Consider the following 21,122-nt stretch of genomic DNA (forward strand, 5'->3'; position numbering starts at 1 on the left):
GACTTAAATGATATAGCAGCCAACATGAAACAATACATGGCAAAATGTTAATATTCGTATTATTCTTATGGTGACGAGAATACTGCATGTGATTCACAATTTGTAAAAGTTCCTATTAGCAACCAACTCGTCTCACAGATAGGAAAAAAATTCAGAACGTAGAGTTGGCCATATTGACAAACATCCCAAACAGTCTTGCCAGTCGGATTTTCGTAGTACATTGAAATGCTGCTACATTCGAAGATGAACAATACGGAATTTGTATTTACTTCGTTGGATAATGTATGAAAATGCAGTGGTCGAAACTCGGGGCAGAGAAAAAAGCTCGTATTCCACCTTTTTTTTAATTTATTGCCTGACGCAGAGGTTTTGGCACCAGTATTTATCTTTGTGCCTACAAAGCATGCCTGTGTAGCGCTACATATATTCAACGGCAGAAGTAAGTTGTGGCGGCACCCACCAACATTTTTCAGAACTTCCGCTTGCTTTGCACTCAATTCTAAGCCGCAGGTGGTTTTTTGGATTACAAAAACCGGAAAAAAAGTGCGGCTTAGGTTCGAGTAAATACGGTAATGGAAATGAACAAGGCCATATCGTAGAAAGGCAAGAGGAAGTAGATGCAAATGAGATGGGAGATGCGGTAGTGGGAGAAGAATTTGAGAGAGCACTGAAAGACGTAATCTGAAACAGGGCTGCTGGAGTAGACGACACTCTCTCAGAACTGCTGAAGTCCATGGGAGACACACCCATGGCTAAACCACTCCACCTGGTGTGCAGCGGTATATGAGACGGGAAATATTCTCAAATTTCAAGAAGAAAGTAATAATTTCTCCAAAGACATCAAGTTCTGAAAGGCAGAATATTACTGAACTATCAGTTTAGTAAGTCTTGGTTGCAAAATACTGACATGAATTATTTACATAAGAATGGAAAAACTTGTAGAAGCTGGTCTGGGGAAGATCAGGTCGAGTTCTGGAGAAATGTTGGAACATATGAATTCTCGTAGAAGACAGTGTAAGGAAAGGCAAACCTAAATTTACAGTATAGGTGGATTTGGAGAAAAATTTTGATACTGTTGACTGGAATACACTCTTTAAATTTCTGAGGAAATCAGGGGTAAAATACAGTGTGTGAAAGATTATTTACAACTTGTATTAGCAAAGGAAATAATAATTTTGTTGTTTTCCAATGACATTGTAATTCTGTCAGGGAGAGCAAAGGACTTGGAAGTGCAGTTACTCGAATGACAGTGTCTTGAAAGAAGAATATAAATCAACATTAACAAAAGCACAACAAGGGTAGTGGAATGTAGTCAAATTAAGTTAACGATGTTGAGGGAATTAAACTGGGAAAGGGAAGTAGTAGATAACATATGATGGCTGAACTAGAGAGAATACAAAATGTAGAATGGCAACAGAAAGATAAACATTTATGAAGAAAATATATTTAACACTGAATATAAAGTACTAGGAAGTCCTTTTTGGGGGCATTTGTCTGGAGTGTAGCTTTGTACAGAAGTGAAACATGGGCCATAAGTAATTCAGACATGAAGAGAACAGAAGCTTCTGATACGTAGCATTACATAAGGATGATGAAGATTAGATGAGTACACTGTGTAATTAATGAGGAGGTAATGAGCATAATTGGTGAGATAAGAAATTGTGGCATTACTTGACTAAAAGAAGGGATCAGATGATAGGACACACTCTGAAACATTAAGGAATTTCAATAACTTGAATACAATGTGTTAATGTTCCACAATAACATGTTGTATCCAAGTTATTAATATGTCTATGTTCCTCCAAGTGTAGATGGAATATTCAGTAAATATAATTAAGGAATTGTCAATTTAGTGCTGGAGGGAATTGTGGGGGGATAAAAGTTGCAGAGTACTTCAAATGGACATAGCTTGCGGTAAGAACACAGTGATGCAGAGGTTTGCATAGAACAGACTAGTGTGGAGAGCTGCATTAAACCCATCTTCAGACTGAAGACCACCACCACCACCACCACCACCACCACCACCACCACCACTGCTGCTGCTGCTGCTAATCACATAACTACCCAATTAAATGATCTAAGAGTCCATGTTCTGACTTGTAGGTTGCCAGTTTTGTTTTTCTCATCATGATATGATATGGTCCTGAGTAGCCTGTCCTGAAATCCAGTTGGAGGCTATTTTACCTCTGAAATATTTTACACAACACTCAGCCATAGAGCAGAGTTGCATGTCATCAGGAAAAATGACAGCTTTAAATTCCACTTGCTTTCAGCTCCTCATGGTAACATCACAGGAAAGCTATGCAAAATTATTCAACATTTCATCAGAAAGGATAAAAAATTCCAGTAACAAGGCAAGGATGATTTGGAGCAATCTTAGGCATGTATTGAATAAACTCAATAAGGCAAATGATATTCTAGTCCCTGATGATAGTAACAATGAGACAGATGATATTAAATTCATATTTATGACTCTAACTTTGATGAATTATTGCCAATAGTAGCTAACAACACAGGCAATAAGTTGCCAATAATGGGCAAATCATTACACTTATTAAACAGACATTTGAGAAAATTATGAAAAGGGTAGTTTTTTGGCTGAAAGCTTATTCCACCACCAGATGTCACTTATGTCAAATCATCTGTCAGATATAAAAAATCATAACGTCACAAACTGTAGTACAACTCTTCATGCTATGATGGATTTCAACCAGAGTATTAATATGCTGTGCTGGTCTAGTAGTACTAGTGGTCCTAATAATGAAATTAATCTATTTTGTAGAAATAATTGCAGGAACCTGATATGTGAGAAACTTCATGCTAATAAAATATTTCACAATATGCTGTCTGTGTGAATCTAGAGTAATATATGTACAGCTCTCTCATAAATCCCACATATATGTTCCAAGCAATGTTCAGAGGTAACAGTGTAGTTTCCACTGTACTTAAATCTAACATGTGGATCAACTGGATGTCAAATTCATAATAAATAGCTTTGATATGTGCACAAAATATTGTATCCTGTGTACCTATTGATACACATTTTTCTACCATGTTTTACCAATGGTTTACTGAGAGGTTAACATAAAATGCCAATTTACCTATACGTCTGCTACGACAATATCTAATTGTTCGCATTGTTTGTGCCAGCATATGCATCTTCTCAAAATTCACCAAGCCATCCAGACAGGTTTTGTTTCCTTCATGTGTGAATGTCATGTCTGAAACAAATGGCAAATGAAACAGAAAAAGCATGAAAATTAAGAATGTACTCTTCCATACAAATACTTAATCAATTTAATACAGTGAATGGTCCAAGGTTTGTTATGTGACACATCAACGCTACGAAAAAGAAGCTGGAATAAGACAGTCATAATTATGCACAAAACTGCTTTTATGACTTATTTATTGTATTGAATACACTAAAATTTTAAAAAATATCAAAAACAATTAACTTAAAAGTTAGTGACGAAGGAAGGCAGATAAGGATTTAAAACCCAATTTGTGATGAGATCATTAGAGGTCATGGTATACATCGTAAGTTGCTTCTAGGGAAATCAACCATTAAATTCCTAGATGTAGTAGTTAAAATACTTGAAGAAACCTGCCCTAAACAGTACCAAAGAATCCACAAGAATAACACCCACCACAAAAGTCACTGAAACTGAAATAAACTGCCAAAAGAAAGAAAACAGTACACAAATTCCTCCACATATATTAAATGTGCATTTTGCCAATCCTATCTCTGACATTAAGACAGAGGAAGATGTGAGAAGGCAGAAGCACTGCTACCTACAGTACACAGAAGGCTGAGTGATAAATTTGAATGGGCATTAGTAACTCCTAGACAGGTCAATGAATCATTAGCCAAGCTCACTATCTCCAGAGCTGAAGATTACTATGGTTTATCTAATTATGTTATAAAAAATATAAGAGAAGAAATAATAATCCCCTTAAAAAGGGTAATAAATAAGATATTAAATGAAGGTGTTTACCCAGATTGTTACAAATTTCTGTTATCATACCTGTGTATAAGAGAGGTGAAAAAGATTTACCTGACAATTACCATACAGTTCCCATACTTTCAAAAATAATAGAGTACTGTATCCATCAGCAAATGAGGCAGTACTTTGAATTGAAAAAACTTCTATGTTCCACACAGTATGTGTTCAGAACTCGTCTCTCAACTGTGAAGGCAGCAGAGAGCATTGTCACTAAAGTATAAAACTCCTTTGAGAATAAATCCATAATTGTCATGAAACTGTTGGACCTTATGAAAACATTCGATACTGTATCCCACAATATTATAAGAAAGCTGCAGTATTACAGACTAGGGGAGAGTGCTCTCCAACTGTTACAATCTTAATTATGCAACAGAAAACAAACAGTGGCTATAAATGAAAAAAGATCCAGTATCTTGCTGGTTACCAAAGGAGTACCACAGGGCTCCACACTTGGACCTTTTCTTTTTGAAGTCTACATAAATGATTTGCCTTCTTCATTACCTTGTGACACAGCACTGTATGCAGACAATGCAATGCTAATTATTGAGGGGAAACAACTTGGATGAATTACACAATAATGTAACATTAGCAATGGACAGATGCACCAGCTGGTTTCAGGCAAATTCATTACAGATAAATAATAATAAGACAGAAGACATTGTATTTAATTTGAATGCCCCCAAACATGAAAACAAATCTGTAAAACTACTAAGGTTCCATATCAACCAAAAACTTAACTGGGAAACTCACACAGGCATGCTATGCAAAAAACTCTCAAGTGTAATCATCTTGTTGCATAAACTGAGAGGCTCTGTTAGTAGAACACTTCTACTATGTGCATACTTTGACTTCTTCCAATCTCATCTCGCTTATGGGATTATACTATGGGGAAACTGCCCAATTTCAAATACTGTATTAAATGGCAAAAAAATCAATCAGATGCCTTGTAGGACTACCACCCAGAGACTCATGCAGGTAGCATTTTAAAGAATTAAATATAATGACAGTCCCTGGCTTGTATATTTATAGTTGCCTGATATATGCCAAAGAAAATTTAAATAACTTTGACCTTAGGATGGCAATGCATTCACATAATACAAGAAATGGACATACAACTGACACCCTGTTTGCCAGACTATCAAAGATTCACTGCAGTTGTAAGTATCTAGCACCCACATTTTTTAACAAATTACCCCAAAGTGCACATTCTATGCCCATGGATAAATTTAAAGAAAAAGTAGCAAAATGGATAAAAAGTAAAGTATTTTATACAGTTCAAGAATTTCAAGAGAGTGCAATAAATGATATTGAATTTTGATGATACATTTTGTGAAAGGAGTATATATTACAAAATTAGAAATATAATAGATTAGATTAGATTTATTTTCATTCCAATTGATCCGTAGTGACGAGGTCCTCCAGGATGTGGAACATGTCAGAAAAACAACAATACATGACAAATATTTATAACTAAAACAAATAAGCTAATGTACCATTCCACAGGTCCCAAGTCGAATGATCGTCATTTTTTAATGAACACTAAGAGTCATTTTACAAATACTAATAAACTGAATTTAAAATAAAAAAGTTTTTTATTTATTTATAAGGTAATAAACATGAAATACAACTACTGTAATACTTATTTTCAATGAACACATTACTGCACTGAAATTGTGCAGAAGTTATGTTGTACTTATATACAAATCAGTTGGTTTTACTAAGAAATTCATCAATGGAGTAGAAGGAGTTGGCCACCAATAAATCCTTTAGGCTTCTCTTAAACTGAATTTTATTGGTTGTTAAGCTTTTTATGGGTGCTGGCAAGTTATTGAAAATGTGTGTTCCTGAATAATGCACACCTTTTTGTACAACACTAAGTGACTTTAAATCCTTGTGAAGATTATTCTTATTTCTAGTATTTATTCCATGAATTGAGCTGTTGGTTTGAAAAAGTGATGTATTTTTAATGACAAATTTCATTAAGGAATAAATATATTGGGAAGCAGTAGTTAGTATCCCTAGTTCCCTAAACAGGCTTCTGCAGGATGTTCTTGAGTTCACACCACATATAACTCTTACTGCATGTTTTTGTGCCAGGAAAACTTTAGCTTGGCTTGATGAATTACCCCAAAAAATAATCCCATATGACATAATGGAATGAAAGTAAGCATAGTATGCCAGCTTTTTCATTTTTATATCCCCTATGCCTGACAAAATTCGCATTGCAAACAGAGATTTGTTAAGATGCTTCAGCAGTTCTGTGGTGTGCTCCTCCCAGTTGAAGTTTATTATCAAGCTGTAATCCCAAGAATTTAACACTGTCCACTTCTTCTATCTTCTTGTCATCGTATGTTAGACATGTACTCTTGGGACACCCCTTACAAGTTCTGAACTGCATGTAGTGTGTTTTTTCAAAGTTTAGTGAAAAAGCATTGGCTAGGAACCAGTGATTAATGTCCACAAATATTTTATTGGCTGATCTTTCTAAGACTACACTTGATTTGCTATTTATTGCAATGTTTGTATCATCAGCAAACAAAACAAACTTGGCATCTGGTAATATTACCGATGAAAGGTCATTGATATACACAAGAAAAAGTAAGGGCCCCAAAATGGAACCTTATGGAGCCTTGTGGGACCCCACATGTAATTAGTTCCCAGTTGGATAGTGCCTGATAGCTTGATACATGTCTCTTTCCTAATAACACCTTTGTTTCAAGCCACAGATATAAGATTTGAACCATTTTGCAGCATTTCCTCATCATCATCACCATCATCATCATCATCATCATCTTCATCATTTAAGACTGATTATGCCTTTCAGCGTTCAGTCTGGAGCATAGCCCCCCTTATACAGTTCCTCCATGATCCCCTATTCAGTGCTAACATTGGTGCCTCTTCTGATGTTAAACCTATTACTTCAAAATCATACTTAACCGAATCCAGGTACCTTCCCCTCAGTCTGCCCTGACTCCTCCTACACTCTACTGCTGAATCCATGAGTCTCTTGGGTAACCTTGCTTCTCCCATGCGTCTAACATGACCCCACCATCTAACCCTGTTCGCCCTGACTGCTACATCTATAGAGTTCATTCTCAGTTTTTCTTTGATTTCCTCATTGTGGACACCCTCCTGCCATTGTTCCCAACTACTAGTACCTGCAATCATCCTAGCTACTTTCATATCCGTAACCTCAACCTTGTTGATAAGGTAACCTGAATCCACCCAGCTTTCGCTCCCATACAACAAAGTTGGTCGAAAGATTGAATGGTGCACAGATAACTTAGTCTTGGTACTGACTTCCTTCTTGCAGAAGAGAGTAGATCGTAGCTGAGCACTCACTGCATTAGCTTTGCTACACCTCGCTTCCAATTCTTTCACTATGTTACCATCCTGTGAGAACATGCATCCTAAGTACTTGAAACCGTCCACCTGTTCTAACTTAGTTCCTCCTATTTGGCACTCAATCCGTTTATATTTCTTTCCCACTGACATTACTTTCATTTTGGAGATGCTAATCTTTATACCATAGTCCTTACATTTCTGATCTAGCTCTGAAATATTACTTTGCAAACTTTCAATCCAATCTGCCATCACAACTAAGTCATCCGCATATGCAAGACTGCTTATTTTGTGTTCACATATCTTAATCTCACCCAGCCAGTCTATTGTTTTCAACATATGATCCATAAATAATATGAACAACAGTGGAGACAGGTTGCAGCCTTGTCTTACCCCTGAAACTACTCTGAACCATGAACTCAATTTACCGTCAACTCTAATTGCTGCCTGACTATCCATGTAAAGACCTTTAACTGCTTGCAAAAGTTTGCCTCCTATTCCATAATCTTGTAGAACAGACAATAACTTCCTCCTAGGAACCCGGCCATATGCCTTTTCTAGATCTATAAAGCATAGATACAATTCCCTGTTCCACTCATAACACTTCTCCATTATTTGACGTAAGCTAAAGATCTGGTCCTGACAACCTCTAAGAGGCCTAAACCCACACTGATTTTCATCCAATTGGTCCTCAACTAATACTCGCACTTTCCTTTCAACAATACCTGAGAAGATTTTACCCACAACGCTGATTAAAGAGATACCTCTGTAGTTGTTACAATCTTTTCTGTTTCCATGTTTAAAGATTGGTGTGATTACTGCTTTTGTCCAGTCTGATGGAACCTGTCCCGACTCCCAGGCCATTTCAATTATCCTGTGTAGCCATTTAAGACCTGACATTCCACTGTATTTGATGAGTTCCGACTTAATTTCATCCACCCCAGCTGCTTTATTGCACTGCAATCTATTGACCATTTTCTCCACTTCCTCAAATGTGATCCTATTTCCATCATCTTTCCTATCCCATTCTACCTCGAAATCTGAAACATTACTGATCGTATTTTCACCTACATTGAGCAACTCTTCAAAATATTCCCTCCATCTGCCCAAGGCATCCACAGCATTCACCAGCAGTTTTCCTGACCTGTCCAAAATACTTGTCATTTCCTTCTTACCTTCCTTTTGAAGACTGCTAATTACACTCCAGAATGGTTTTCCAGCAGCTTGACCCATAGTCTCCTACCTGTTTCCAAAGTCTTTCCAAGATTTCTTCTTGGTTGCTGCAATTATCTGTTTGTCTTTGTTTCTTTCTTCAACATAACTTTCTCTGTCTACCTGAGTTCTAGTATGTAGCCATTTTTGATACGCCTTCTTTTTCCTTTTACAGGCTGCCTTGACTGTGTCATTCCACCAAGCTGTTTGCTTCTTCCTACTTTTACACACTACTGTTCCAAGACATTCTTCAGCCACTTCTAGTACTGTGTCCCTGTACCTTGTCCATTCCTTTTCCAATGACTGTAATTGACTACATTCAACTAACTGGTACCTTTCTGAGATCGCTGTTATGTACTTGTGCCTGATTTCCTTATCCTGAAGTTTCTCCACTCTTATCCTCCTACATATGGACCTGACCTCCTGCACTTTCGGCCTCACAATCCCAGTTTCACTGCAGATTAAATAATGATCAGTGTCATCAAAGAATCCCCTGAATACACGTATGTCCCTCACAGCCTTCCTGAATTCCTGATCTGTTATTATATAGTCAATGACAGATCTGGTTCCCCTGCCTTCCCAAGAATACCGGTGAATGTTCTTATGTTTAAAAAAGGAGTTTGTGATTACTAAGCCCATACTGGCACAGAAATCCAAGAGTTGTTTCCCGTTCCTGTTGGCCTCCATATCCTCTCCAAATTTACCCATAACCTTTTCATACCCTTCTGTTCGATTTCCAATCCTGGCATTAAAATCACCCATGAGCAGAACACTGTCCTTGTCCTTTACTCTAACAACTACATCACTGAGTGCCTCATAAAAACTATCCATCTTATCTTGATCTGTCCCTTCACAATGCGAATATACTGACACAATCCTAATTTTCTTGCTAGCCACTGTCAAATCTATCCACATCAGTCGTTCGTTTACATACCTTCTTGCAACTATGCTGGGTTCCATTTCTTTCCTGATGTAAAGCCCTACACCCCATTGTGCTATTCCTGCTTTGACTCCTGACAGGTAGACCTTGTATTCCCCCACTTCCTCTTCTTTCTCACCCCTTACCCAAATGTCACTAACAGCTAAAACGTCCAGCCCCATCTTACTTGCAGCCTCTGCCAGCTCTACCTTCTTCCCAGAGTCGCCCCCATTGATATTAATAGCTCCCCATCTCATTACCATTTGTCTGCCAAGTTGTATCTTAGGAGTCCCTGGTTTGTCAGTTAGAGGTGGGACTCCGTCACCTCCAAAGGTCCGAGGCATTTTGCTCTGATTGTTGCCAGCATCATATTTAAAGTACCAGGGAAGCAGTTTGCTAGCCTTACTTGCCCCGAGTCCCATTGGGTTTTACCCCTAACGGCTGAGTGACTAACCGGTGGATTTGGTAGTCTTTGCCAGATGAGCACAAAGGTGACCACAACTCAGAATATGTCCGAGATGCCCAGCCTTGTTCCAAAGTAACTGGTATCCCGACTGTCGGGACCACTTACTTGGCCACTCATACGTTGCCCGTGGTTCATGAACTAGGACATGACTACAGGAACCCACACCATGAACCACGCAGCATTTCCTGTTACACTATAATATTCTAGTTTACTTAAAAGGATATTGTGATTTACACAGTCAAATGCCTTTGACAGATCACAAAATATACCAGTTGCCTGCAATTTTTTGCCTAATGAATTAAGCACATTTTCACTGTAAGTGTAGATAGCCTTCTCAATATCAGAACCTTTTAGAAATCCAAACTGTGACTTTGACAATATGTTATTTGAGATAAGATGGTTATAAAGATGACTGTACATTACTTTTTCGAAAATTTTTGAGAATGCTGGCAACAGTGAAATTGGACAGAAATTTGATGCTATTTCTTTATCTCCCTTCTTAAACAGTGGCTTAACTTCAGCATATTTCAGCCATTCAGGAAATATTCCACTGATAAACGACTGGTTACGCAGATAGCTTAATATGTTACTTAGCTCAGAATCACATTCTTTAATTAACTTTGTTGATATTTCATCATACCCACTAGATGTTTTTGATTTTAAAGATTTTATGATGGACATTATTTCTGTTGGGGTAGTGAGGGTCAAATTCATATTATGGAAGTTACTTGAAATATCTAGTCTAAGGTAATCCATAGCAGCATCTACCGAACCTGACAACCCCATCTTTTCAGTAAAAGTTATAAAATGTTTGTTAAAAAGTTCTGCAACACTATACACATCTGTCACCAATGTATCACTTACTCTTAATGCTATTTGTTCCTCTTCATGTCTGGTTCTACCGGTCTCCTCCTTCACTATATCCCATATTGTCTTTATTTTGCTATCTGATATGACTATCTTTTCCTTGTAATATATTTGCTTTGACATCCGTATTACAATCTTTAATATTTTGCAGTATTTCTTATAATGTGCTATAGCATCAACATTGGAAATGTTTCGGATTGACAGATACAGTTTTCTTCTTGTTTTACAAGATACCCCTATTCCTCGAGTAATCCATGGCTTCTTTGTAGACTTTGCTCTAACCTTGGTAAGTTTTGGGGGAAAGCAGTGTTCGAATAAGGTAAGCACTTTATTAGCAAATTTTTTTATTTTTTTATTTTTTTTCATGCGATGAGCACTGTAAACATGAGTCCAGTGAATGTCTCTGAGGAGTGCCCTAAAATAATCAATTTTTGGCTTATTGATTACCCTCTTGAGCTCAGATTTAACAGATTTTACATCCTGTTCAGTGTTAACATTTAACAGAAGGAACTGCATGTCATGGTCTGAGAGGCCATTGACTATTGGTTTTGTAATATAATTTTGTTCATTGGACTTTTCTATAAAGATATTATCAATGGCTGTTTGTGAGCAATTGGCTACCCTAGAGGGGAACTTTACAGTGGGAATTAAGTTGAATGATAGTGTTACTAACTCAAATAAGTTCTTATTGGGAGAGTCTTTAAGGAAATCTACATTGAAATCACCAGCAACCACTATTTCTTTGTTTTTGGTTGTTAAATGGGCCAGTACAGCTTCAAGGTGGTTTACAAACAGATTAAAGTTACCTGCAGGTGCTCGATATACATGTAATATTTTGAAGGATTTTTTGTGAAATTCTACTGCTGTTGCACTTGCTTCCATATGCTGTTCTAGGCAAAATTTATGAATGTCTATGTTCTTAAATTTATGACAGTTCCTGATGAATGTGGCAACTCTCCTTTCTCCATTTCTGATCTACAAAAGTGAGATGCTAACCTAAACCCTGTAACACTTAAAAGTTCTATACCAGTGGTCACATGATGTTCAGAGAGGCAGATTATGTCAGCTGGGTTTGAAGACTCTAATTCATCTATGCAGATAGTTAATTCATTAATTTTATTTCTCATTCCTTGAATATTTTGATGCAACAAAGATAGCTGACATTTCACATTGACTGAGTTAAAATTGGGTGGAGTTAAAATATCTGCTGACAGTTGAAAATTCTTAGCCAATGGCTGTTTATGCTGATGTGATAAGCTGTAATTATGTTTTTTGATTTCTTTCTCAAACTGAAGGTTTGTCTCAGTTCTAACCTCTCTTAAAATTTGCTTTCTTTCTGTCCTCCCTACCCTAAAAAAGGGTCTTTTCTGAATCCTATAACCACTGGTATTTTACCACTCATGACAGTGCCTCCCCCCTTTAACTTTCCTGCTATTTCCCCAGCCAATTTACCCTTCCCCTTCCTGTTGAGGTGAAGGCCATGCCTAGTATAATCCCACCTACTGAGAGAATCAACATGAACCACACCAATGTGTGACCACGCACCCGACATGAGCAGCCGTTCCAGCTCCAAAACTCTCTTGACAGAAGAGTTCAAATGAGGTCGGTCATGGTGCCGAAGAACAGATACAAACTCAACACTAGTATGCCTCGATGCTGATGCAATCTTCGCCAGGTCACACTCTATACTGTACCCAGGATCTCTGTCAATACTGTTACCTGCCCCACCCACTATAACCACGGTGTCTTCCTTAGTGAAATCTTTGCAAAGTGATCCTAAATCCTCTGTCACCTGCTCCAGACCAGCACTAGGTTTAAAAAAATTGGTGACCTGGTATTCTGATCCTAGTTCATCCTGCAAAAGTTGGCCAACACCTCTTCCATCGGAACTACCTAACAACACTTTCTTTCTCTTTACTGATTTCCCTACATTCTTACTTTTCAATTTGCTGCTGAAAGTTTGTTGTGCCCTGTCTACACCTGCAACTGCTTGAGGCTCACCAGCTTCTAACTGAAGCAACAGGTCAAATCTATTTTCCACATTCACCATAAAGCTGTCAGACAAAGTTCTAGGCCTGTTCCTCCTGTTGCCTGTTGCCACTTCCCACCTCTCTTTACCCTTCTCCCTCCTTAACCTGTCAAGATCTCCCCTGGCCTTGTCTAACTCAGCCTGAAGGGCGGCAATTTTCCCCTTCTGTTCTAGTATCTTCCTATCTCTACTACAAATCCTACAAAACCACTGATGAGTCTCATTTACTTCCCCTATTCCCACGCCACTACAGTCACCCACATGGAAAAAACTACAGCACTCATCACACCAAAGCCCCGAACTCATCACACCAAAGCCCCGACCTAACAATTCTACGGAAAGTCAAGCACTTTTCACTCATGATAAACGTAAAAGTTTATTAAGAATAAGTCAGTTAAATTACAGATAAACACGAAAATATGGTTACACAAATTTGGTCTATACGCAACTGTGTGTAAACAAAAACAAAAGTTCAAAGTTTCTGAAACGACAACTTAAACTTTATGCTACTTTCCGGAAATGCTAGTTAAATAATGAAGAGGTACGCTAAGTTAAATTGCTGGAGACAGCAAGGAACAACTAAACGAAATTCTATAGATTTGCTGCAGCAGAAGGTAAACAGAAAATACGACTGTACGGTCTTTTCGCGTTTTCTGCTATATTACGTAAAGAAAAATGAAACCTTGAATGGTACACTTAAACGGCACACTAATACACTTATTTACAACATAATCAGTACTAATCTATATGTTTTATAATCTAAAATGACTTATCTTTACGAGAACACCAAACCTTGCGCTAGTCACCTGGCTGCAGGGCTGCCATGAATATTACGCACTCAATTTGTCTTGTCAAATATATGTATATATAGATGTATACAATGTATCAGTAACTTTTATTATATGACACTGATTGCATGTAAAGTGTTTAAAGGTGAATAAATATGAATATGAACATGAAAACCCTTATTCTTGGTGGGTCAGAGGGGATTTGAATTCCACTTCACCAAAAAATGTACCCATTGTCTTAATGTTTCACGTTGCTTGATTTTAAAGACAAAGGTCTGGTAGCACGTGCAGCTTAAATACATAAACCACAGTAAAATTCTTTTTTCTACATTATGAATTATCATTTGCTATGGCTGACTGACATTGAACAACTTCTAAATAGACAATGGTAATATTTGCCGGTTACAACAGATTATACACATAAAATAATGAAATTCCTAAAAGTCAACATATTCATCCATATTCAGCAAATCATTGTGAAGTATGCAAGGGTAGTTTCATTGTATCAAGTATTAGGTTGTATTCCCATTTCTTTTGTGTGTGGACCACAGGAAGAGTGACAGTTTAAATGCCCTCTGTGTATGATGTAAGTACTAAAATCTCATTTATGCTGCTTTGATGTGATAGTAGTACATCAGTACATTCCTCATATAACACTAGTTTTTAAAACTCTTTAAGTAGGCTTTAGTGGTATACTTGACATATTCAAGTCTCTGTTAGTTCATGTTTTTCAGTATTTCCCTGAGTGTAAGGAGTCAAACAAACCTTTGTGGCCATAACATATGATTTTGAGTGGGGTCCGCCTTGAGCAAAACACAATTTTGTTTTTTGTCCCAGACATGTTTCACTGCAGTTGCATTATCATCAGTGGGTTTTTTATTATTATGGCTTCTTCCCACATGGTGTGGTTTTCCTGCTGTATTACATTTTTACAGTGACTGTTTTTATTTACTGTTTGTCACCTGCAAGATTTCTTTTTTCGTCATCTTCTTCATTGTCGAGTTCTGTGTATTGATTTGTCACTGTCACCGTTTTTACCAGCTGGTAAACAATGATAGTAGCAGTGAAAGTGACAAGCCTTTGTGACCATAACATATGTTTTTGAGTGGTGTCCACCTTCAGTAGAATACAATTTTGTTTTTTGTCCCAGATATGTTTCACTGCAGTTGCAGCATCATCAGTGGGTTTTACCTACTGGTAAACAGTGATAGTGATAGTGATAGTGATAGTGACAGTGACAGTGACAGTGACAGTGACAAATCAATACATAGGACTTGACAATGAAGAAGATGATGAAAAAAGAAATTTTGCAGGTGACAAACTGTAAAGAAAAACAGTCACTGTAAAAATGTAATACAGCAGGAAAACCACAGCAAGTAGTAAGAAGCCATAACAATAAAAAATGCATTGATGATGCTGCAACTGCAGTGAAACATGTCTGGGACAAAAAACAAAATTGTGTTTTGCTAAAGGTGGACCCTACTCAAAAACATATGTTATTGTTAAAGCAAATACAGACAAAAGAGCTTCAACACCAAGATGATTATCTTTGTGACCATTTGTGTTGCTCTTTTTTGTATGCACTCAACATTTGCTATGGGTCCAATACATTTTAAGAATATTCCAGGATGTGTTACATGAGAAATCTCTTAACCAAAGTCTGACACTTACTGTATTTTGTGTCACACCCAGATATTTGTATGAGCTGTTGATTCCAACTGTGACTAGCTGATATTGTACTGATAGGAAACTACATTTTTGTGTTTTGTGTTGTGCACAATTTTACATTTGTGAGAATTTAAAGCAAGTTGCCAATCTTTGCACAACATTGAAATCTTATTTAGTTCCAACTGATTATTTGTGCATGTTTTCTCCAGAAGTAATTCATTGTAGACAACTGTATCATCTGAAAAAATCTGAGATTACCATTAGCATTGTCTGCCAAATAATTAATGTGTAACAAGAACAGCAATGGCCCAAAACTACTTTGATGAGGCATGTCTGAAGCTACTTTTGCATACGTTGATAGTTCTCCATCCAAGATAACATGCTGCATCCTCCCTACCAATATATCCTCAATTCAGTCACAAATTTTGTTTGAAGCTTCATTCAAATAGTAATATAGAGTGCTAGTGAGTTAAATGCTTTTTGAAAGTTAAGAAATACTGCATCCACATGACTGATTTGATACACAGGCTTCAGGCTGTCATCTGAGAACAGTGATAGCTGAGTTTCTGTTGCTGAGGAGGTCATTATGTTAAAGACGCTTCATTGTATTTGAGCTTAGAATATGTTTTTACATTTTACAGCAAATGAACGTCACATATATTGGACAGTAGTGTTACGGATCACTTCTGCTATTGGTCTTGTAGATGATTATGACCTGTGCTTTTTTGGAGCTATTGAATACAATTTTTGTGTGAGGGATCTGCAATATATTTTAACTGAAAAACGCACTAACTCAGAAATTATATATAAAATCTGGGAGAGGTGCCATTGGGCCTTGTTAAAGTTTAGAAATTTAAGTAGTTTCTTAACACTGCTGACACTAATATCCATATCACTCATCTATGCACTGCTGCCAGTGCTGAACTGAGGTAGCACTTGTGGATCTTCCTTTTCAATCGAAAATTTGAAAATGGAATTCATGACTTCCACTTTTAAATTAAAATACTAATCAGTCCATGTCTGGTTTTGCTTATCTATCCTCAATTTCAGCATCATGTGTCATCCCACAGTGACGGAACACATATTTTGATGCCTTTGACAGCTTTTACAAATGCAACACTATGATTCTAGAAAATACATATCAATGAGCTGAGTTTTTTTTCTTAAGTTTTCCATTACATTTGGATATGAGTGTGGTGATCAATTCAAGATGGTGAATCATTCTCATCAAATGATTGTGTGATTGTCATGGCAGTTACAAATGATGTAGCTCAAAATTAAGTAAATGATGCCATTGGGCATGTGAATGTGACACTTGACAAGTTAACGAGTGCTAAAGCAATTGTTAACATTCCACAATCAATTGTGAACCTGGAAGAGTGTAAGACAATTGAAAGGCTTAAAACAATTTGTAATAAATTTAACTTTTGTTTTTCTCACAAATGCCAGCAATCTAGAAAGAGATCTGTACACATCTCATCTCATGGCATGTACATGAACGAAAGAGGTAAAAAGATTGCCAACAAATTAATTTTTGAGGAAGTCAGGCAACAGCAACCGGACGAAACAGAATTAGCAACAGGGAAGTAACCAGTTTTGTGACTTTAATGAGTAACCAGGAGTGAGTTGTATAATTTCTTTTGTGTGATTTGATAGTTTAGTTTCTTGAGTTTCTGCATGTTAATTTAATGTCTAATAAACACAGTTCTTAGGTTTTTATTTGTGTTGGAAAGGAAACTGTTTTGTGACATATTACAAGTTCCTGATCAGGGGCGAATTATTTGGTCTCACCTGAGTGCTTCAGTAGTTTGGTTTTTGAATCTCTGCATATTAATCTGATTTATTACACACAGTTCTTGTATTTTTGTTAGGCTCTACAGTAGAGTTCTGCAGCAATTGTCGATAGCCTGTCTGCCTGAGTGTAGTTTTTCATGGTCTTTAGTATGGATAGAGACTGTGATTGTTGTGTGCAGATGCAAGCCAAGTTGGTGACATTTCAGTCTCAATTCCAGGCTGTGATGGCTTTGGTTACACAGCTTGAAGATGCAGTGCATAGGCATCACTGTTGTGGGCCTGCCATGGAGATCCAGCAGATGCCCAGCATGTCCGTGTCCTCGGACTGGTCCTCACTGGTGTCCAGCTCAGTTACTGCTCGCACCAAGGTTGAACCGTCAGCCATGGTCAAATGGGAGGTTGCCTCAGGGCATGGCAGTTGGTGAAAGACTTCCTGGGGGCCGCACATAAGGTTCCCCCCAGTTAGTCTCACAAACAGGTTCCAGGTGCTGTCTGTGGCCGACACTGTTGCTCAGCCAGATGCAGTCATCTGTCACAGAGAGTAGGATTATTGGTTTTTGGGAGCTCCAGTTTTAGGCACGTTACGAGGCCCCTTAGGGACATGGCCACAAAGTAGGGGAAGAAAGCCAATGTACACTCCGTGTGCATACCAGGTGGAGTCATTCAAGATGTGGAATGGGTCCTTCTGGATGCCATGAAGAGCACAGGATGCAGCCAACTGCAGGTGGTGACTCATGTCAGTACCAATGAGGTGGGTCACTTTGGATTGGAAGAGAGTCTCTCTGATTTTGCGTGTCTAACAGAAGTGGTAAAGGATACCAGTCTTGCTTGTGAGATGAAAACAGAGCTCACCATAGGCAGCATAGCCGACAAGACTGACTATGGACCTCTGGTACACTGCTGAGTGGAGGGTCTGAAGCAGAGGCTCAGGCAGTTCTGCAACCGTTTAGGCTGTAGATGTCTTGACTTGTGCCATAAGAAATCCACTACATGCAGGAAGCATCTACATGGTTAGCATGTGCTGTGTGGTGTGGTGTGGACTGGGCAGTTTTTTAAGTTAGAGGATCTTGGGAAAGAACAAAAATGGCTTCAGTCACCAAGGGTACAGACCAAACACAGGAAGAATGTAGTTACAGGAACCATCAGTATAACAGTTGTAAATTGTCAAAGCTGTGTTGGGAAAGTACCAGAGCTGCAAGCACTAATAGAAAGCACTGACACTCAAATCGTTATAGGCACTGAAAGCTGCCTAAAGCCAAAGATCAGTTCAGCCAAAGTCTTTTAGAAGAATCTAACGGTGTACAGAAAGGATAGGCTAAACACAGTTGGTGCTGAGTGTTTATTGCTGTTAGAAGTAGTTTATCTTGTAGCAAAATTAAAGGAGATAGCTCCGGTGAGTTAGTATGGGCAGAGGTCATTCTTGGCAAATGGAATAAAATAATGATGAGATCCTCTTACTGACCTCCCAATTCACATGATATAATTGCTGAAAGGTTCAAAGAAAACTTGAGTCTAATTTTAAATACATAGCCGGTTCATATAGTTACAGTTGGTAGTGACTTTAATTTATCTTTGATATGTTGGAAAAAATACATGTTTATGTGCAGTAGTACAATAGGACATCATCCAAAATTGTGCTAAGTGCATTCTCTGAAAATCTTTCGAGCAGTTAGTTCATGAGCCCACACAAATAATAAACCGTTTTGAAAACACTGTAGACCTCTTAGCAACAAATAATCCTGAGCTAATAACAAGCATCAAAATGGATACAGGGATTAGAGAACATAGGGTTGTCGTAGCAAGATTGAATATTGTAACCCCCAATTCATGAAAAATATACAAGGTGGAATCCAAATTTTTCAGGACTGTTGCTGCCATCTGGAAAGTAGGAGTAGTAGATCTTCGCACTGCTAGGTGGCGAGAGCTGCATATCTGATGAGTCAGTGTGAGGAGTGGCACTCAGCTGGGAGGGCGTGTTGCATGTCCACAGTGATTTCCATAAAACTCTGTGTTTGGTGTGTGTTGATTTTACGATTGAGCCATGAACAGAACAGTGCGTGTGTATCAAATTCTGTGTGAATCTACGGAAAAATGCTACAGAAACCTTTGCAATGATTCAGCAAGTGTTTCGGGGACAGAGAATGAGCTGTATGCTTGTGTTTGAGTAGCATGCTGGGTTCAGGGCCGACCATACAGACGTCGAAAATGATGCTCCCACTGGAAGGCCCGTTGCCGCACAATGCAAGACGTTGTTGGCAATCTTCAACAATTGGTTCGTGCGGACTGACGTTGAACCGTTCAAGAACTTGTGGATGAAGTGGGTATTGGTTATCAGACATGTCAACGAATGTCGACTGATGAATTGGGCATGGATTGTGTCGCGGCACAGCATGGTGTAGTGTACACGGACATTTGTCTGCCACACAAACAGCCACTGCTGACAAGCCATGGAAACACGTACAGCCTGCTGGATAGCTTGATAGTTCTGAATCACCCTATATGGTCCAGCCTAAAAATCACACAGAAAAATTTAAAAATGAGCAAATTGGTGTATAATTACATGGATTAATAGGTGCGAGATATCAGTTGTAACTGAACAGTGATACACTGAAAACTTAATTAGAATTGGTTAACCACTCTCCATGAAATTTTGCTGAGCCTCTGGCAGAGAAGACAAGACTCATGGTGGGGATGGAACCTTCACACCCATGAGAATCATCTCATTTCGGTCTATGGAATGAAAACTAAATCTAATCTAATCTAAAAAGAAACAAGTAATTTCACTGTTAGTGACAGTACATTTTCTGGTTTAAATGGCTCTGTAAATATGATAATAACAGGTGAAGTAAATATAGACTTATTAACCAAAAACTATGTCTCTTGTTAGAAGAATTCCATCTGAGCCCACTCATTTATGAGCCAACTAGAGAAGTTGGGATGATGAAAACATATCTCGATAGCATAATAACAAACGTAACCCATTTTTCCTACAGTACATCTACAACGAGAGTCCTACACGTCATCATCTGTTATTAAAAAGGAAGAAAATATAAGCAAAAGAATTATGTATAATGCTAACATTGATAGACTGAACTGCATGTTAACAGATATACCATGGTTTGAAAGTGATAGCTTTTCACATGACAGATTGCTGCCGACTTCTATTACTGTTTTCATATCACATGCCTTATTGTAGCCACAAAAGTTAAACATGCAAAAAATATAAACGAAAGTATCTGGATAAATGGTAACATCACTGAAGCAAAGTGAAAATTAAAATTATTCCATTGACTAATGTTGAATGATACAGAAAACGTCAGGCTAAAAGAAGTCTTCAAAATCTGTCATACATTTAAAGATTTATTATCACTGACGAGGAACAAATATGTTGCAAGCAAACTTTACGGCTTCACATATTGTTACTGCTGGCGTCTGGGCAGTGATAAACAGTTTTAGAACAGACAAATTGTGTAAATACTTACTATTAATCATAATGAGATGTAAATAAGAGACAAACTCAAAATTGTAAACATATTCAATGAATACTTTTCTTTGGTAGGGAAAGCCAACAATGACAAATCGAACAGACCTAGAGTATAATTTTAAAGGCAATCCTTCTGAGCATAGCACATATCCATGGCCCACAAACTGGAAATAAATAATGAATATGATTAGTTATTTAAAATCCTCCAGTTGATAGGGCATGATGGCTTCAGTATTAATGTATTGAAAGTGTAAATTAAATGCTCCATACATCTCCCTGTAGCTGTAAATAATATAACAGAATAAGGCACCTTTCCAGACAAACTAAAAATAGCCCAGGTAGTAAATTACAGATCAATCTCAATACTTCCAGTCTTCTCCTAAATAACTGAAGAAGTCACATATAACAGAAACATAAATTTTCTCGATGAACGCAATTTAGAGTTTGAAAATCAAACTGTATCCCTAAAACATAAATTAATTAGCATAGCAACTGTTCTGTTAATTGAAGGGGTGGTAAGTGACACTGAGAACAAGGGATATGTTGCAG

At 37.7% G+C, this 21,122-nt stretch overlaps 1 protein-coding gene across 1 annotated transcript in view; it reads right to left on the reverse strand.

The window, feature by feature from the left end:
• The window catches only part of LOC126176527 (rap guanine nucleotide exchange factor 4), a 186,330-nt gene that overhangs the window by 26,863 nt on the left and 138,345 nt on the right, over window positions 1–21,122 (reverse strand). The window contains exon 13 of the mRNA XM_049923683.1: window positions 3,102–3,221. Within this exon, the coding sequence (XP_049779640.1) occupies window positions 3,102–3,221 (120 nt within the window). The remainder of the gene's footprint in view (window positions 1–3,101; window positions 3,222–21,122) is intronic.

This window comes from Schistocerca cancellata, chromosome 3 (genome assembly GCF_023864275.1).
Source record: "Schistocerca cancellata isolate TAMUIC-IGC-003103 chromosome 3, iqSchCanc2.1, whole genome shotgun sequence".
Classification (NCBI taxonomy): Eukaryota; Metazoa; Arthropoda; class Insecta; order Orthoptera; family Acrididae; genus Schistocerca; species Schistocerca cancellata.